Source organism: Mauremys reevesii, linkage group 3 (genome assembly GCF_016161935.1).
Source record: "Mauremys reevesii isolate NIE-2019 linkage group 3, ASM1616193v1, whole genome shotgun sequence".
Taxonomy (NCBI): Eukaryota; Metazoa; Chordata; order Testudines; family Geoemydidae; genus Mauremys; species Mauremys reevesii.
Window position 1 is genome coordinate 178,902,787 of NC_052625.1, and position 18,271 is coordinate 178,921,057.

At 47.1% G+C, this 18,271-nt stretch overlaps 1 protein-coding gene across 6 annotated transcripts in view; it reads left to right on the forward strand.

Annotated features, from left to right (window-relative positions):
* Positions 1–18,271, forward strand: part of GRHL1 (grainyhead like transcription factor 1) — an 86,811-nt gene that overhangs the window by 58,384 nt on the left and 10,156 nt on the right. For 4 of the 6 annotated variants that reach the window (XM_039530309.1, XM_039530305.1, XM_039530304.1 and 1 more), the window contains 5 exons: positions 5,557–5,644; positions 8,809–8,948; positions 9,403–9,440; positions 10,052–10,140; positions 18,008–18,093. In XM_039530309.1, the coding sequence (XP_039386243.1) occupies positions 5,557–5,644; positions 8,809–8,948; positions 9,403–9,440; positions 10,052–10,140; positions 18,008–18,093 (441 nt within the window). The remainder of the gene's footprint in view (positions 1–5,556; positions 5,645–8,808; positions 8,949–9,402; positions 9,441–10,051; positions 10,141–18,007; positions 18,094–18,271) is intronic. The other 2 variants (XM_039530307.1, XM_039530308.1) reach the window with 1 other exon arrangement.

Here is an 18,271-nt window from a genome sequence, read left to right on the forward strand (position 1 = left end):
CGTGTTTAGCCTCACAAAACCTCCATGTGAGGTAGGGTAGGTTCCCCCTTTTATAGATGCGGAACAGAGGCAGAGAAACTTAGTGATGCACAGGAAGCCAGTGATGGAGCAGGAAGTTGAACCTGGGTCTCCCAGGCTGGTGTTCTAACCACTGGGCCATGCTTTTTGTATGCTGTGAGGGGTGCCGTTGGAATATTGTATGGGTTCATAGGTGTCAGGGGAACCATAGGGGATGGGGAGAGAGTGAGAAGAAATGTTCATGAAATGTGAACTCTCTCAAAAGACCGGCTTCCCAGATCCCCTCACTTAATCTGCTTAATAAGTCAGCCAGTGAAAGATGTGCCTGTATTTTGTTGCACCTGGCTGAATTCCATTGACATCACTGGGGCTCTGCATGGGCACCCAGGTATGTCTGTGTGCAGCAAGTTGCAGGATCAGGGCCTAAGAGACTGTCTTTGGGGGAGGTTAGGCACGTATTAGGTCTGTGTATGACAGAATAAGGAAGAACCTCTCCTTCTGTCCCTATACAGATCCTTTAACCCTAGATTACTTCAATTCAAGGAAGAGATTTACAGTGGAATTTACCTGCAGCAAAACTTCACTGTGAAATGAACCTCCCCCACCCCAATGCAGTTGCATTGCCTTGCCAAATGTTCAAACTAGGATTTCAGCTAGAGGGAATCTTTTCCATGGAGGTTGGATCTGTGTACTCCAGTGTCATTAAACATCTGTGTGGAAGTCCAGGCATTATAGAATAGCAATGACTCACTTCACAACATGCAGCTGAAATGAGCTGTCCATAAACTTCAGAAGGACTAGGAGCACTGGCCTTGGGCCTTGCAACACGTATGTGTCATATGCATTATTACTGTATGCTCGGTCTTGTTACTTACTAGCTAGATGCTTATTTCATTATTTAATGAGACTTCACACAGTAAGGACATGTCATGTACACCATGTAAGGTTGTTATAGTCTCACTGACTGAAGAAAAATCCTCCTCCTCAGACTGCGCCCCCCCCCCCAAATAAACCCTCACAAAACTCCAGGCAGTTGCTGGCTGTGTACAAGAATTGCTAACAATGAAGAGACCACAGATCTTATAATTCACCCTGGGCAAATAGATTATTTGCTGAAAAATGCACTTTTGGTTGACTCCTAATTATTTGCAGATTTGACGTACAGTTTGTCATTCACAAAATGACCAGAGGAGGTGTTGGTGCTGCTGCCCTCTGTTTTTTAAGCTTCGGCCCAGTGGTTAGGGTATGCACCTGGAATATGGTAGACACAGGTTCGAATCTCTGCTCAGGAACAGACCAGAATTTTCAGTGAAATAACAATTTCAGATTCAGTTCAACCTGAACTAAACTTTTTTTTTTATTATTAATTTGATTTGATTGAGCAGCCACCACTCTGAAAAATCAGTTATTCACCCAGCTCTACTTATAATGGTGCCGTTAGTGCCTCTAGGGTTGAAGATCCTGTTATGCTTCCTCTTCCTGTTTGTTAAGTTGTGAGCTCTTCAGACCAGAGTCTGGCTTGTACAGGGTTAAGCACGTTGTTGGTGCTTAACAAATAAAACCAATTTTTCGTGAGGTAACAATTCTCAAAAGGAAAATTGACTATCATTGTCTCAACCCAGGAGTGAAATTAGAATCTTAAGGCTTTAAAAACAAACAAACAAACAAAAAAACCCCACCCCACAAACCAGAGGTTTTGATAGGGATCTGAACCTCAAACTCCAGGACATAATCCACCCTCTAACTGATGGGATTGGGAAGAGACTTTCCATGTTTAACCCTTGTTTCACAGGGAGTTTTCCTGAGCCTTTTTCTGATGCATCTGGTCTTGGCCAACAGTGACAGATAGAACATGGACTGGATGGACCACTGGTCTGATGCAGTCTGGAGATTCCTATGTTCCAAAGCTTAGTATGTGGCTTTTGGTTTGTATGTAGAATTCAAGAGGCTCTTAATGTGCTCCTGTGACTCAGAACCAGCATCACTTTTTTAAAAACCAAGTTCCATACAGCTGTATGGATGTGGGTGTGTAACGAAAGAGGATTTCCTCAAATACATATTGGAAATACATAGACATACACACACCTAAAAAAGGTACAACAGAGAAATTGCAATTCTGAAATATTACATTTGAATAACAGCAAATACTTGACATAACCCTGTGTGAACAAGAAAATATAGGGCTGAGGCAAAATCTGAACTGACCCCTGTGACCCTCACTGACTCCGTACTGCGGATGCATTCCAACACTTCTGCTATGTTAATGTTGCAGGCTGATGTTGTGCCCCTTCAGTCTGAAGTTACGGTGGGTTGTATAATGGTGGCAGCCTGGGGTATTTTTTTTTTAAATGCCATCCCATTTTTAGGGGACAAAGTCATACCGTTAACATACGCAAATGTTACCCATGATAGAATATCAATGTATCCATGCTGCTTTTTTTTTTCACAGCACCAGAACATTAGGTGTCTTCTAGATTAAAGATATTGGTCCCTGCCTTGAAGTGCTGCAAATCTAATATTGGGTCATCGTTTTCCTCTTTGAACTGATTATTTCTGGAGCTGGCTGGCCTCCCTTTCTCTATTTCTAATTTCCTGTCTCCTCCTCCTCCTTCCCCTTGTGGTGTCTGCTCTGCCAGTTCTCCCCCTCCCCTACACCATCTCTGGTGAGGTTTACCTTTCCTCTTGCCACCCTAGCCAAAAGTCATTCTGCCTTTCTGATTTCATGTCCCATCTTTATTAAGGAACATGTACTGGCCCCACTCACTGAGGCTTCTGGGGACCTTACTTTAATAAAATGTTTATTCTAGCTTGCCAGAACCCACTGCTTGTTAATCAAAAAGCCCACCACTGGTTACAAAGGTTGATCATAAGCCTCACTAAACAGATGGGTCTTTGTAAACCACAGCTCAAATGCCATCTTTCCCGAGCTACTGACCAGTTCTCCATCCTGGTGCTTACTTTCACCACCCCCTTGAATTTACTTAGGTGCCAAGCATTCTAGTGTCATTCTGGGTATAGCTGTATATCTTCAAACTGCCATGCAACTATTAATGAATCCTCATCTCAGAAAAGATACACTGGCACTAGAAAAGGTTCAGAAAAGGGTAACTAAAATTATTAGGGATTTGGAGAGGGTCCCATATGAGGAGAGATTAAAGAGGCTAGGACTTTTCAGCTTGGAAAAGAGGAGACTAAGGGGGGATATGATGAGTGATGTGGAGAAAGTGGATAAGGAAAAGTTATTTACTTATTCCCATAATACAAGAACTAGGGGTCACCAAATGAAATTAATAGGCAGCAGGTTTAAAACAAATAAAAGGAAGTTCTTCTTCATGCAGGGCACAGTCAACTTGTCAAACTCCTTACCTGAGGAGGTTGTGAAGACTAGGACTATAACAGGGTTTAAAAGAGAACTGGATAAATTCATGGAGGTTAAGTCCATTAATGGCTATTAGCCAGGATGGGTAAGGAATGGTGTCCCTAGCCTCTGTTTGTCAGAGGGTGGAGATGGATGGCAGGAGAGAGATCACTTGATCATTACCTGTTAGGTTCACTCCCTCTGGGGCACTTGGCTTTGGCCACTGTTGGTAGACAGTATACTGGGCTGGATGGACCTTTGGTCTGACCCAGTATGGCCATTCTTATGTTCTAAGCTAAATGAACCCAAAGTTATGGAGACAGATATAAATCAAGGAAGCCAGCAGAGTATCAGAAACCTGGAAAAATCTCTGACTGGATGGGCTGAGGCATTTGGTCACAAGCTTAGGTCGTTCAAAAGTTTTGGATTTTTTTTAAGCAGAATTTTTTTTGTTTCTTTAAACAAGCACAGCAAGCAGCAAATATTTGGCCACACACTTCTGAAACCCCAAACCATGTTCAGGTTTTGGCAGACTAATTTCAGCTTTTCAATTAAAAAAACCACAACAAATTTTGAAGGAAAGCAGACATTGATTTTTTTTCTGCTTTTTAAAAACCCCTAGTTTTCGATCCAAAAAAGTTTTGACGGAAAATATTTGTCCAACCCTTTTAATGAGCTTTAGTGCCATTTAGCACTAGCTCAGGGGTAGGCAACCTATGGCACGCGTGCTGAAGGCAGCACATGAGCTGATTTTCAGTGGCACTCACACTGCCCAGGTCCTGGCCACAGGTCCGGGGGGCTCTGCATTTTAATTTAATTTTAACTGAAGCTTCTTAAACATTTTAAAAACCTTATTTACTTTACATACAACAATAGTTTAGTTATATATTATAGACTTATAGAAAGAGCCCTTCTAAAAATGTTAAAATGTATTACTGGCACACGAAACCTTAAATTAGAGTGAATAAATGAAGACTCAGCACCAGGGGCGTCTCTAGCAATTTCGCTGCCCCAAGTACGGCGGCATTCCGCGGGGGGCGCTCTGCCGGTCGCCGGTCCCCCAGCTCCGGTGGACCTCCTGCAGACGTACCTGCAGAGGGTCTGCTGGTCCCACGGCTCCGGTGGTCCTCCCGCACGCCTGCGGGAGGTCCACCGGAGCCACGGGACCAGCAGACCCTCCGCAGGCATGCCTGCGGGAGATCCACCAGAGCCGCCTGCCACCCTCCCGGCGACCGGCAGTGCGCCCCCCCGCGGCATGCCGCCCCAAGCACGCGCTTGGCGTGCTGGGGCCTGGAGCCGCCCCTGCTCGGCACAGCACTTCTGAAAGGTTGCCGACCCCTGCACTAGCTGATGCTGAGAACCAGTGATACCTTGTAAAGGTGACTTGAAAAGAAGTTTTCTCAAAAATGGGTTTGTGTCAAGATGTGGAGGGTTTTTAAATATTTTTTCCAGGGCTTCCTGGGGAGAGGGGAGGGGGAAGAGAGGGCGGCAAGTGGAGCAATTTGCCTCCGGCCCCGCAGGGGCCCCCATGAGAATATAGTATTCTATAGTATTGCAACTTTTGTTTATGGAAGGGGCCCCTCAAATTGCTTTGCCCCAGGCCCCCTGAATCCTCTGGGCAGCCCTGCACTGTTCTGAAGGATGAAGAGTAATGCTTGTATTTTTAGTCCTGTGAAAGATGGCACAGTCGCTGCTGACGAAGACTCTTTGACACGCTAGTATGTCTTGTTCCATCCTTCTAAAACCCTAGGAGATCTGAATTTAGCTTGATTATAGCATCAGGAATATTTTTGATTAAAAGTTCAGTAAATATTATTAATTGGAGAAAAATTCAATGATCGCTGTCTGATACCTTAGACACTGCTATTCCCTTAAGTGTATGGAAATAACTGAAGTAATTGTGTGGTAACTTGCCATTTTACCCCAGTCCCATACTTAAAACAAATTCAGGTGATTGTGATACTTTCATTAAATTTTGATTTGATGACAGTACTTCAGAATAAGTACTGGACAGATTGCAAAAGAGGTATTTTCTGGCTGACCTGATGAAGTGGTTAGTGTGAAACTGACCTGTTCTGCTATGTAAAGATCAATGTCATTGACCTGAGGGTATAAAAACAAACAACTGAGGATACTTTTTTTTTTCTTTCTCTCTTCCTCCCCAATCTGTCATCTGACAGGGAGCAGAGAGGAAGATCAGGGATGAAGAACGAAAACAAAGCAAAAGAAAAGGCAAGTGCACTGACCCCAGCTCCCAGTTGAATGCCTGTAAGTAGAAATTATTCCACCAAGTGTTTAAATCATAGGCCTCATGTCACTTAGACTACAGTTTTTCAGTACAATAGAATTATCCTAGAAAGGAGTTACTGCTTGCCTTTTTTTTTCCTCCCATAAAATAGCTTCACTTTAATCCACTGGATATGGGATTGTGAACTGTATTTTGCAATGCACAGGATAAATTAGGAACTTCTTCAAGACAACCAGCAGGAGGTGCCGTAGCAGTGAGTTGCACACTGCAACAGCTTGGTTTTGAGAACTGGTGGAGCATCTACAACTCCAACTGAAGTCAGTAGGAGCTGGAGATAGAATATCAAGGTTGGAAGGGACCTCAGGAGATCATCTGGTCCAACCCCCTGCTCAAAAGCAGGACCAATCCCTAGACAGATTTTTGCCCCAGATTGCTAAATGGCCCCCTCAAGGAGTGAACTCACAACTCTGGGTTTAGCAGGCCAATACTCAAACCACTGAGCTATTCACCCGCCGCATACCCAGAACCTCTGCAAATCAGGCTTAAGGGATTTACTCAAGGCTGTGCAGCAAGACTCTGGCAGAGTTTGCAGTACAAACCCAGACCTCTTGATTCCCAGCCTTGTACTCAACCCTAGAGAGTTGAGCTGTCCCTTTTTAGTTAATAGTCTAGTTAGACATTGTTTCTACACACGTAAAAGTAAGCCCAAGGGGCCTCATGATGGAATGAGCAAAAGGTTTTTTAGATTTTTCCTTCCAAATGTGTTTGCTTTTCATTCTTAATTCTCTCCTGCAGATCATACTTTTTATGTTGACTCCTACAGAGCCAATGTTTGATGGTCAGTTATAGGTTAAGAGTTGTTTGGTGTAGAGTTTATATCCCTGTTTCTCCTTCACGTTGTGCAGCAAGGAAAAGTGTGTGTTCCTTGTCTCTCCTCTGGGTTGTTTGAAGATAATATTACATCCACTTGATGTGCTTGTTAGAAGCTCTGCTTTTAACAGTCTTACTGGTTCAATAAGCATTAACCTCACAGCTTGTTTAAACAGAGTTTCCTGACACAGCAAATGTGGGCTGGCAGTGTGGCTTCAGAAGAAGGCAATGACACAGGGAAACCCAGTTGCTTAAGGGCAGTTACAGGGAGGGCAGTTTTCAAATGTATTATAAAAAGATGACTCAACACTGTGCCAGCGTTTAACAAATGTGTGTGTGTGGGGGGGTGTAGTATAGTATAGTAGCCCAAGCAGAATCCAGAGACCACTGTGCACAGTACTAGAACTAATGGCTGAGAAATGGCAATTGCATGCTAAACCGCCCATTTGTAGAAATTCATATCTTTCTTCATAAATGCTGCTTATGGGGCTAAACTTCCTATGCTTGGGCTGAGCCCAGATGTGGTGTTTATTTCCCCATTAAGGTGAATACATATTGTTTGGCTATAAGCATTACAGTTGCTTCCAGAGACCCAATTACTGTATCCATATGGATTGCTCCATAGTAGAGCTGGTTGGCAATTTTTGGTGGAAGTTTTGGAAAATCAGTTTTCCCACAGAAAATTTAAATTTTAGACTAATGGTTTTGAAATTTTTTTCAACTTTTTTTCCATGGGAAATTCAAAATGAAATATTTCATTTTGGGCAGGTTTCATGCAAATCAAAACACTTCAGTTTGTCAATCCAAATTAAAATATTTCATTTTGGGTCAGTTTGACGTTAATCTCTGTTCATCATGGGAGCTGTAGTTTGGATACCTCATATTCTAGTCTCTGTAGACTAGGCTTCCTGGCTGAACTACATCTCCCATGATGCACTGTGATTTTTTTCCCACTGGTTGAACTGATGTGCTGCATCATGGGAGTCATGTGACCACAGTGCCCTATAGTACATGTGGTCCACCCAAGAAGTACCCAAACAACAATTCCCATGAGGCACATAGTGGCTAACAGGGGCACAGATTAATATTGAACTAGACTGAAATGTTTTGTTTTAATTCAGAATGGTGAACCAACATTTTTCACAGAACCTTCCATTCTGCAAAATGTTGGTATCTTGCTGAACTCTACTCCACAATAGTAATGCTACCCGTATCGGCGGGTAGCAATCGATTTCTCGGGGATCGATATAGCACGTCTCATCTAGACGCGCTATATCGATCCCCGAACGTGCTCCTGTTGACTCCGGAACTCCACCAACCCGAATGGCGGTAGCGGAGTCGACATGGGGAGCCACGGACATCGATCCCGCGCCGTGAGGACGGTAGGTATTTTGATATAAGATACTTCGACTTCAGCTACGTTATTCACGTAGCTGAAGTTGCGTATCTTATATTGATTTTCCCCCATAGTGTAGACCAGCCCTTAGTGACTGAAGCTTCACTGAGGCCCTGTGAGGTTGAAGTATCTCCCCACCCCGTGCAGAAAGGTACAGTGAGTTACACAGGAAGTCTGTGGCAGAGGCGGGACTAGAACCTAGATGTGACTCTCCCAGTCCTGTGCCCCTAAGACTATCCTTCACAAATGGTTTTTAAATGTGAAACGAACATTGATCAGCTCTGTGTGCTTTTAAGAGGTGATATGCTACCAATATTGAAACAAGGGACGCCCATGTCCTAGGGTGCATGAGCTCACAGAGGAGTGAGGTACTGGGGGAAATCTATTAATTCATTTGTTTACCCGTGTAGACAAAAGCCCTTTCTCATAACCCCAGCCAAGTTGGGAAGCAGTGCCACCTCGCAAACACTTCCTGCCACTCACTGGAAAGGCTGGTGGTAGATTCCTGAGAAAATAGGAGTGTTCTGAAAGTGGAGTACAGTCTCCAAACGCTGTCATTTGAAATTGGGGTGTGTGGCAGGAACCGCATGGATTTTTAGCAATCCTTTGGGAAGATTTTGCTGAAAATATCTGACATTTGGCACATTCCAAAAGGAATAAGCATCTTTGGTCAGGGTGATTTATGGCCCTCAGAATTAGGTGACTCTATCAGAGAAGGGGAAGCCTCGCACTTCCCCTCCTGTCCCCCCAAAAAACTTGGTTGGGAAATTTTAACAATGGGGTCCTAAGACCCTCCCCTCCACACCCACCCCAGCACATCACTGCTTAACAGCAATACATGGCTCTTAAGGAGTACGGCTACAACTGTGTCATTGTTTTCAATATCCATATATTACAATCTTTGATATCTCTTTACAGTTCCCGAGGTCAAAGTGCTAATGCTTCCTTCCCACAAGCGGACAGACATCACTGTCTTCAAGCCATCCCAAGATCTTGACACTCAGCCAGTTCTTTTTATCCCTGACCTTCACCATTCCTGTCTTCAGCGTGGGACTCACGTATGTGATGCTACTGTGTGCCCATAATATAAAATTAGGGGCATTGTCTGCCTACGTAATGATATTGTACATAGCCACTGGACTGGTTCTTAAATGTATAACCACTGGGAGCAAAATGTTCCTGTTAGGTATGTGATCATATAAACCTTCATTTTCATGGTATAAGCCAAGCCCTAACAAATGGGGGCTTGGAAGAAAACTTGTTTTGTGGGCAGGTAATTCTTCACCTTCCTGTGAAGCGTTTGATGCTGACCACTCACAGGATACTGGTCTAGGAGCTCTGGTCTGACCTGTATGTTCCTATTGTTGGCTTCTCAGGTCTACTTTTTTGCTAGCTAGCTACACACACTGTAGTAGGTTCCAGTTAATGGTCCTATGTCATTTACCATCCAATAGTCTAAGTTAGAGCACCTTTCTCTCTACACTCAAAATCTCTTCTTGTTTTGTTTTAAAGGTCCTTCCTGTTGCACCAGAAGAACTGGAGGGTGAAGGGTAAGAGACTCGCTATTTCATTCATTCTGTAAGACTATTGAATTGTATGGTGCTGTAAAATCAGCTAGGAAGGTGAGGTCCCTGCCCAAAGAGCTTGCCATGTACTCTAATATTAGGTGTTTTACTCCTCCCCTTATATAAGCCCCAGACCATAGTAAGACCTGTAAGCAGCACAGGGCCCAGGCTGTCAGTGATGCGGTCTTCTCCAAAATGGAAAATCTTGCATAGCAGGCACTCTCCATCACCATGCAGCCAGCTTAACACTCAGGTTTGCTGCTCTGGACTTTCCAGTGTGTGCCAACAAATATTCACATTCTTAAGGGACGTGCCCAGAATCTCCAGGTAAATAGCTGATTTGGTGTTGTGTTTAAGCAGCACAAGGGGACTCTGTTGTTAGAGAGGGAGCAGCAGAATCAAAGCACCTGGGCAGTTTTAAATAACGAGTATTGACTTGTGTAGAAAGTAATGCCCATTGTAACTAGGGTAATTATTACCCTGGTTCTGAAATTATCTTCATCATAAGATCCATGATGTGACAGTTTCCCTGCTTCCAGGCAAGGAGGCTACTCCTGGTGATGCTGCTGTTGATACATTTTCCCCCTTTATTGCAGCTCTAATATGAAGAGGGGGCCTTATATAACTGAAGATGATTTTATTGCACCTCCCAATAAACTGACCAGAATAGAAGAACCAAAGCGAGGTAATTTTTTTTTTTTTTTAAAGACACATCTGTTGCGTTTCCATGAAAGAAAGCCAGGTCAGGGGTAGGAATGCTTTTTCTTTGGGTGGGTCGGCGGGGTGGGGAAGGCGGTTGTGTCTGCTTTATTTTGATGTGCCCGTCTGATTCTTATCCGTGCATCTCCTGCTAGCACTTATTTGGGGAGGAAAATATTACCTTTTTTGCCTCGGCAGGGGAGCCAGCTAAACTTGCAAATACATAATTTTGGTTTTAATAACAGTGGAAGTTTTCGTCTCGTGATCAGGACTCCTGGGTTCTATTCCCAGCTCAGACACTGACTTGCTGAGTAAACTTTGGCAAGACACTTAACTTCCCTGTATCTGTTTTTCCCCCATCTAGAATCACACCACTTTCTCGGGGGCTTTTTCTGATGGTTTGTAACCTCCCAGCACCCTGTTGAGTAGGGAAGCACTATCATCCCCATTTTGTAGATGGAGAAAGTGGAGCACGGAAGAGTTAAATGACTTGTCTCTGGAGTCCCAGTTACAACCTATCGGCTGGCCTTCCCCTCCGGCTGCGATAAACTAATGCAGATGTTTGCTAAGGGAAAATGAGAATTAACAAGAGCTTGGTTTCTTTACTAAATCATAAAATGGGGACCTTATTCTATGGGTGGCTGCCATAGCATCATATTTATGCTCTATAATAATACTTAGCTTTTATATTGCACTTTTCATCAGTGGACCTCAAAGCACTTGACAAAGGAGGCCAGTATCATCATCTCCATTGTACAGATGGGGAAACTGAGACACGAGGGTGAAGTGACTTGCCCAAAATCACCCAGCAGGCCAGTGCAAGAACCAGGAATAGAAGTCCAGAGTCCATCAGTGCTCTGTCCACTAAGCCACACTGCTTCCCTTGTATACATGGTTATTGCTGTGTTCGCTTTTAAATCCATCCTCCTCCTTCTGCCTTCCTTTGGAGGAGGAAGGTTTAAAAATGAAAATCTCCAAGTTTAGTTCGCCCCGTTTGACGTAGATGTTACAGTATATTGTTCCAAATCACAGGTGCGTCAGAGCCATGAGCTATCAAACATAGTAAACAATATGTGCCACAATACCTAGTAATTAGAGGGTGAATTAAGGACTTTGAAGCTGTTACATGTCCTCATTTCCCTGCACTTATTGGCTTATTACTCAGCCTTAATGTAGTTTTTAATGGGTTGTTTTTCTGTGTGATGGCTCCGTCTCCATGAGCTGGATGACACTGTGGTTGTCTGGCTTCTCATTCTTTCAGTCTGGTCTTTGGAGGGAGGAATCATATCCATATCCTACTAGATGGAGCAACATGATTGCTAATAAATATTGCTGAACAATAGCAAGGATGTGAAATGGGGAAGCGAAGAGGGGGAGAGAAGATTAAAATGGGAGGAACGTATAGACAGTTGCAAAAAACTAAAGAGAAGGAATAGCAAGTTCTTCTTTGAGTGATTGTTCACATTCATTCCAATTAGGTGTGTGCGTGCCGTGTGCACGGACGTCGGAAACTTTTTCCCTTAGCAGCTCCTGTTGGGACAGCAGGGGAGCCCCCTAGATTGGCGTCCTTATGGCGGTGTATATAGTACCCTGCTGGCCTGACCCTCCTTCAGTTTCTTCTTACCGTCCGTGGTGGCGTTGGAATGTTCTCTCTCTCTCTCGCTTGCTAGTGATTCCTTAGCATTCAGTCTTCTAGTTAAAGTTGTTCTTAGATAGTTATCAGTTAGTTAAATACCATTGTATTCAGGTTTCTGGAAGCTAGTTCCAACACCAACCTTGGGTTTCAAAGCTTGTGCCATGTGCCGCAGGTCTCTGCCTAACAGTGACCCCTACAACTCCTGTCCCCAGTGTCTGGGAGAGGCTCATCGGGCAGAGCGCTGCAAAATCTGCAAGGCCTTCAAAACGCACACTAAGGGCAGGTCTACACTAAGGGCGGGGGTCGAACTAGGGTACGCAAGTTCAGCTACATGAATAGCGTAGCTGAACTCGAAGTACCCTAGTTCGAACTACTTACCCATCCAGATGCCGCGGGATCGAAGTCCGCAGCTCCAAGGTCGACTCCGCCACCGCCGTTTGCAGTGGTGGAGTACCGGAGTCGACCAGAGCGCGCGGGGAGTTCGAACTATCGCGTCTAGATTAGACGCGATAGTTCGAACTCCGAGAAGTCGAACTCACCGCGTCGACCCGGCAGGTAAGTGTAGACTAGCCCTAAGAAAGACTTTCGCCTTAAGCAGTTGCTCATGCAGGCCACGTTACAACCACCGGTCCCTGACTGACTGGCACCGGGCCTGGCCTCCTCGGAGCGAAGTGCCCCAGCATCCGTGCGTGACCCGGCACCCCCAGACACCATGTCATCGGCACTGCCAACCTCGGTGCTGGAGAGATCGACTGGTGGCAACTAAGCGTCACAAGAAAGGGGAAAGAGGGCGCTCTCCCCAAAGAGCTGCCAAGGCACTCAGGGAAGCTCCCGGCACACAGACAGGTTGTGAGCCCGAGTCCAGTACCCAGCAAGTTCAGTGCCAATGAATGTCTGGAGGAGGTCCTGGAACTCTCCTCCACGCCCAACACTTTTGAGGCAGTGAAAGACCTCATTGAGCTGTCTACGCCAAATCCCCTCCCGGGCAGGGAGAAGCCTCCGGCACTGCCCAAGAGGGTCCCGTCCAGAGGGAAGCTGGCAATGGTGCGCCACACGAGGTCACCATCTTGGCACCGCTCACGGCACTGTTCCCATTCAAGCTTGGCGTCCATCTACTCCCCGGCACCTGTGACCCAGTGTGAGGTTACAGCACCAGAGGTGAACCTGCCAGCAGTACCCGCAGCAACTACACACCTGTCCATGATGCCATCGCTCGCCCAGCACCAGAGCGCGGCACCAGCAACCTCACCAGCACCGAGTGAGAGGCACCGGTCCCGAGACTCCCAGTACCGTGCATGGTCCCAGAAAGCCGGGCACCACTCCCCACCCTGCACCTCACGGCACCCTACAGCCGCTCAATGTTCGGCACTGCCCTGTTCCTCTCCGTCAGCATCCTCCGGCTCTGAGGCCAACTCCAGTTGCTCCAACTATAGTAAGCATCGAAGCGTGGCCAGCAGAGAGTCCCACTCAGTATGGCAGTCACAGTGGCCTCCTCTGAGTCAGTGGCCCTTCTGGACCCCATGGGCCTACCATCAACAGGGCACCATCTCCAGAGCCTCCAGGTCCAGGCATTCCATGCTATGCCATTCCAGGTCACCACACAGGCACACATCAATGGCAAGGGAGGCCACTTTTTCCAGGCCGCCCTCAGATCCCCAAGAGCAATTGGTGATGGCAAACCCACTGCCCATGGCAGTACCAAGCACTACAACACCTTGAGAGGTGTCAGCCCTATCGGGCCCTGAGGTGACCCAGGCCTATGGGGATCCACAGGAGGGTCTAGATGAGGGCAACCAGCAGCAACTCACATCCTCTTCTTACCCAGACGAGGCGAAGGCGGGTACATCAGTCTCAGGATCGCCACCAATCGACCACAGGGCTCACTAGGAGCTGCTCCGCAGGATCGCCCTCAATATGGGCCTCCAGGCAGAAGAAACGGTTGAGCAGGAGGATCCGATGGTGGACGTCCTGGCTCCCAAGGGTCCCTCCAGAGTAGGGCTCCCTCTCATAAAGACCATACAGACAAATTACAACACTATATGGCAAACCGTGGCCTCCATCACACCAACAGCCAGGGGAATAGAAAGGAAATACTTCGCCCCTTCCAAGGACCACAAGTTCCTGTTCTGCCATCCCTGCTCCCTAATCATTTCAGCAGCCCATGAGAAGGAACGACAGGGCCGACAAGCCTCAGCCCCAAAGGCCAAGGAGGCCAAGCGTCTGGACCTCTTCGGTAGAAAGGTCTACTCATCCGGGGGCCTCCAACTACATATAGCCAACCAGCAGACGATCCTTAATAGACAAAACTTCAACTCTTGGATCGCCACGTCCAAGTTTAAGGATTGCCTGCCCTAGGACTCACTTTCGGAGTTTGCTGCGTTAATCAAGGAAGGAAAGGCAGTGGCTAAGACTTTGCTACAAGCCTCCCTCAATTCAACTGACTCTGTGGCCAGAACCATTGCCTCGGAGGTAGTCATGCAACACTCAGCGTGGCTCCAGGTGTCGGGCCTCCCTCCAGAGGTCCAGAACACCCTCCAAGACCTCCCATTTGAGGGCTTGGGCCTTTTCTCAGAGCAAACAGGCTACAGGCTGCACGGCCTTAAGGACTCTAGGGCCACCCTGAAGTCGCTAGGGATAAATACACTAATAACCCAGAGAAAGCCCTTCAGGCGTCAACCTCCGCAGCAGAGGCAGTATCAACCCCGCCCCAGACAGGAGCCATATCGCGGGCGGGGCAGAAACAATCGGTGTAGACAGCAGAATAACACGCCCCACCAAGGCCAGAACAAACCCCAGCCCAGAAACAAGCAAGGGTTTTGAAGGCGCTTGAGGGCAGTGTGCCAACCCAGTACCCGGATCCATCCCCTCAGTTTTTAAACTGGCTTCTACCGTGCATGGTCCTGTAGAACATCAGACTGCTGGGTCCTATGCACGGTACAGATGGGATACTCCCTCCAGTTCTCCACCTTCCCTGTCCCTCTTCAGGGACCCCTCTCACGAGCAACTCCTTATGCAGGAGGTCCGTTCACTCCTCGAGATGGGGCGGTGGAGGAGGTTCCACCGGGGGAAAGGGGTTTTATTCTCGTTACTTTCTAATCCCCAAGTCAAAGGGGGGCCTCCGACCCATTTTAGACCTTCGTGGACTCAACAAATTTATGGTCAAACTCCAGTTCCACACAGTCTCTTTAAGCACTATAATCCCATCACTGGATCTGGGAGATAGGCATCCTTCATGTCAAGGGCAGCATACCAATTTCCATATCGTCATCCATCTGGCACACCGCCGCTTTCTCCACTTTGTCATAAACCAACATCAGCACCATTTCACGCTTCACCCGTTCGGCCTGTCCACAGCCCCCCGAGTGTTCACAAAATGCATGCAGTGGTGGTGGCCTTCCTGTGCAACAGGCAAGTTCAAATGTACCTGTACCTCAACAACTGGCTACTGACAGGTCGTTCCAAGGACAAGGTCCAGTCTCACGTGACAATGGTCATGGACACATTTCACAGACTGGGACGACTCCTCAATGTACCCAAATCGTCACTCATACCTACGCAAAGGATAGAGTTCATGGGGGCAGTGCTAGACTCAGTACAGACAAAATTGAGCCTTCCAGAGCCCAGGTTCCAAGCCATAGAGCAGATTGTCAAAACAATTCTTCAATATCCCACCACAACAGTCAGGTGTTACCTACAGCTAATAGGGCATATGGCAGCATGCACGTATGTGGTCAAGCATGCCCGACTGAGACTCAGGCCCATATAAGCGTGGCTTGCACTGTCTTACTGCCTGTCCCGAGAGCCACCCTGGACCTTGTGGTGACGGTCCTGGGGCAGGTACAAGAATCCCTGCGTTGGTGGCTGGACTGACCAGTCCCCTTCGCCAAGCCCCAGCCTTCTCTGACGTTAGTAACAGACACATCAGATCTGGGCTGGGGGCGCACACTTAGGGGATCTGAGGACACAAGGCTTGTGGTCGAGGGACAAGATACCTCTCCATATCAACCTGAAGGAGTTCAGAGCAGTTCGTCTGGCCTACCAAACCTTTCACACCACTTTGCAAGGTCACAGTGACAGTCCTGACAGACAACACCACTGCCATATTCTACATAAACAGGACAGAGCCTGGTCCTCACCCCTCTGCCGCGAGCCTCTTCTCCTCTGGGACTTCTGTATAGCCCGATCCGTTCAGGTGGAAGCTTCCTACCTTCCAGGGGTACGGAACGAGCTGGCATATCGCCTCAGCAGGTCCTACCACGTGCACGATTAGTCAATCAGATTGAACATCATACAGTCAGTCTTCCAAAGGTGGGGTTATCCCCAAGTACACCTCTTCACCACCAAAAGCAACACACAGTGCCTTCAGTTCTGCTCATTCCAAAACCACAGTCCGGGCTTGATTGCTGACGCATTGCTAATACCGTGGGGGGAGGGGCTGAAGTATGCCTTCCTTCCTATCCCGCTGGTTCACCGGGTCCTTCCCAGAATTTGCTGGGACAGGGCGACAGTAATCATGATTGCCCCATCCTGGCCATGGCAGCATTGGTACATGGCCCTACTAGAGCTGTCCGTAGATGCCCCAAAAGCCCTGCCCCTCTACCCAGATCTGATCACGCAGGACCACAGGCACCTTCTCCACCCGAACCTGCAGTCTCTGCATCTCATGGCTTGGAAATTCCGTGGCTAAATCCCATGGAGAGCCAGTGCTCTCAGTGAGACAGATTCTACTCGGCAGTAGGAAACTTTCCACTAGGGCTACCTACCTGGCAAAGAGGAAAAGATTTTCCTGCTGGTGTGAACCCAAGCGCCTTCAACCACTTCAGGTTTCTATCCCAGTTATTTTGGACTACCTCCTACACCTTAAGCAACAGGGTCTGTCCCTTTCGTCCATCAGGGTGCACCTGGCGGCCATTTCAGCTTTCCATCCAGGGGAGTCTGGGCATTCGGTGTTTTCAAATCCCATGGTGGGAGGATTCCTCAAAGGGCTGGAGAGGGTATTCCTGTATTCTCGCCCGCCAGTCCCAACCTGGAACCTGAACCTAGTCCTCTCCAAACTCCTGAGCCCTCCGCTTGAGCCCCTGGCCACTTGTTCCCTCCTCTACCTTTCTTGGAAGGTGGCATTCCTGGTGGCCATTACATCAGCAAAGAGGGTGTCCGAACTGAGAGCTCTCACCTCCGAACCCCCTTACACCATGTTTCGTAAGGACAAGGTGCTGCTTAGACTGCGATCTCCTAATTCCACGTGGGACAGGACATTTGCTTGCCGGTGTTCTTTCCAAAAACCCACACGAGCCCGCGACACTGCAGCCTACATACGCTGGATGTTCGAAGGGCCTTAGCATTCTACATAGAGCGCACAAAACCTTTCTGCAAATCAACCCAATTATTCATTGCCAGAGCCGATAGAATGAAGGGCCTTCCAGTCTCTGCGTAACGCATATTGTCCTGGATCACAGACTGCATTTGCACGTGCTACGAGCTGGCCAAGGTCTCAGCCCCAGCGATTACAGCCCATTTGACCAGAGCGCAGGCATCTTCGACTGCCTTTCTGGCTCAGGTCCCCATCCAGGAGATCTGCAAGGCAGCCACCTGGTCTTCAGTGCACATGTTTACAGCTCACTATGCTGTCAACCAACAGGCCAGAGATGATGCAGTGGTCAGCAGAGCTGTTCCGCAATTGTTCCATAACTCCTACCCTCCTCCAATGGTGAACTTGGAATTCACCTAATTGGAATGGACATGAACAACACATCTCAAAGAACAACAGTTACAAGAGGTAAGTAACAGTCTTTTCAGCATGAGTAACTGGACTGGTTATCTGCTGCATTATTTTATTTAACAGTTTCTCCAGGCAGCCGAATAGCATGGGCCATAGCCAAGAGACTCTGAAGGATGTGTGTTCCACTTGTTCAACTACTGACTTCTCTAAAAGCATTTCCAGTGTACCCTTTTATCTCATTAACAAACGAAGACAAATGCAGGATAGTTTCAAAGGCAAAGGTGTTTAGCACCTGAGCTTGGGACACTTCTGCATGTCTTGTTGCTTGTCACTCTTTCAACAAGCATGTAAAAGGTACATTTTTGATTTAACTAAGTTTATATGCATATCTTTGCTGCATTATTGTAATGTGTGTTACTCTGTGCTTTCACAACACTCACTTATGCCTCGTCCTCAAGGAACAAATATATATTAAATCACTCTCTGGTTTGCATTCAGTGTTGCTGTATGTCCGAAAGGAGTCGGAAGAAGTCTTCGATGCACTTATGCTAAAGACACCATCTCTGAAAGGTCTAATGGAAGCTGTAAGTATCAGGGCAGTTCATAAAACCTTATGCTCATGGCTTCACAGACCGGACACAACACCTGGTTCCCTATTGTTAGACCCTAAATACTTGGAGTATGACTGAGCTTGAATCATAGCCACAGCTTGAGTCATGTAAATATTTCTGTTGCTTCCAGTTAAAAAGTAGGGGCTGGTTC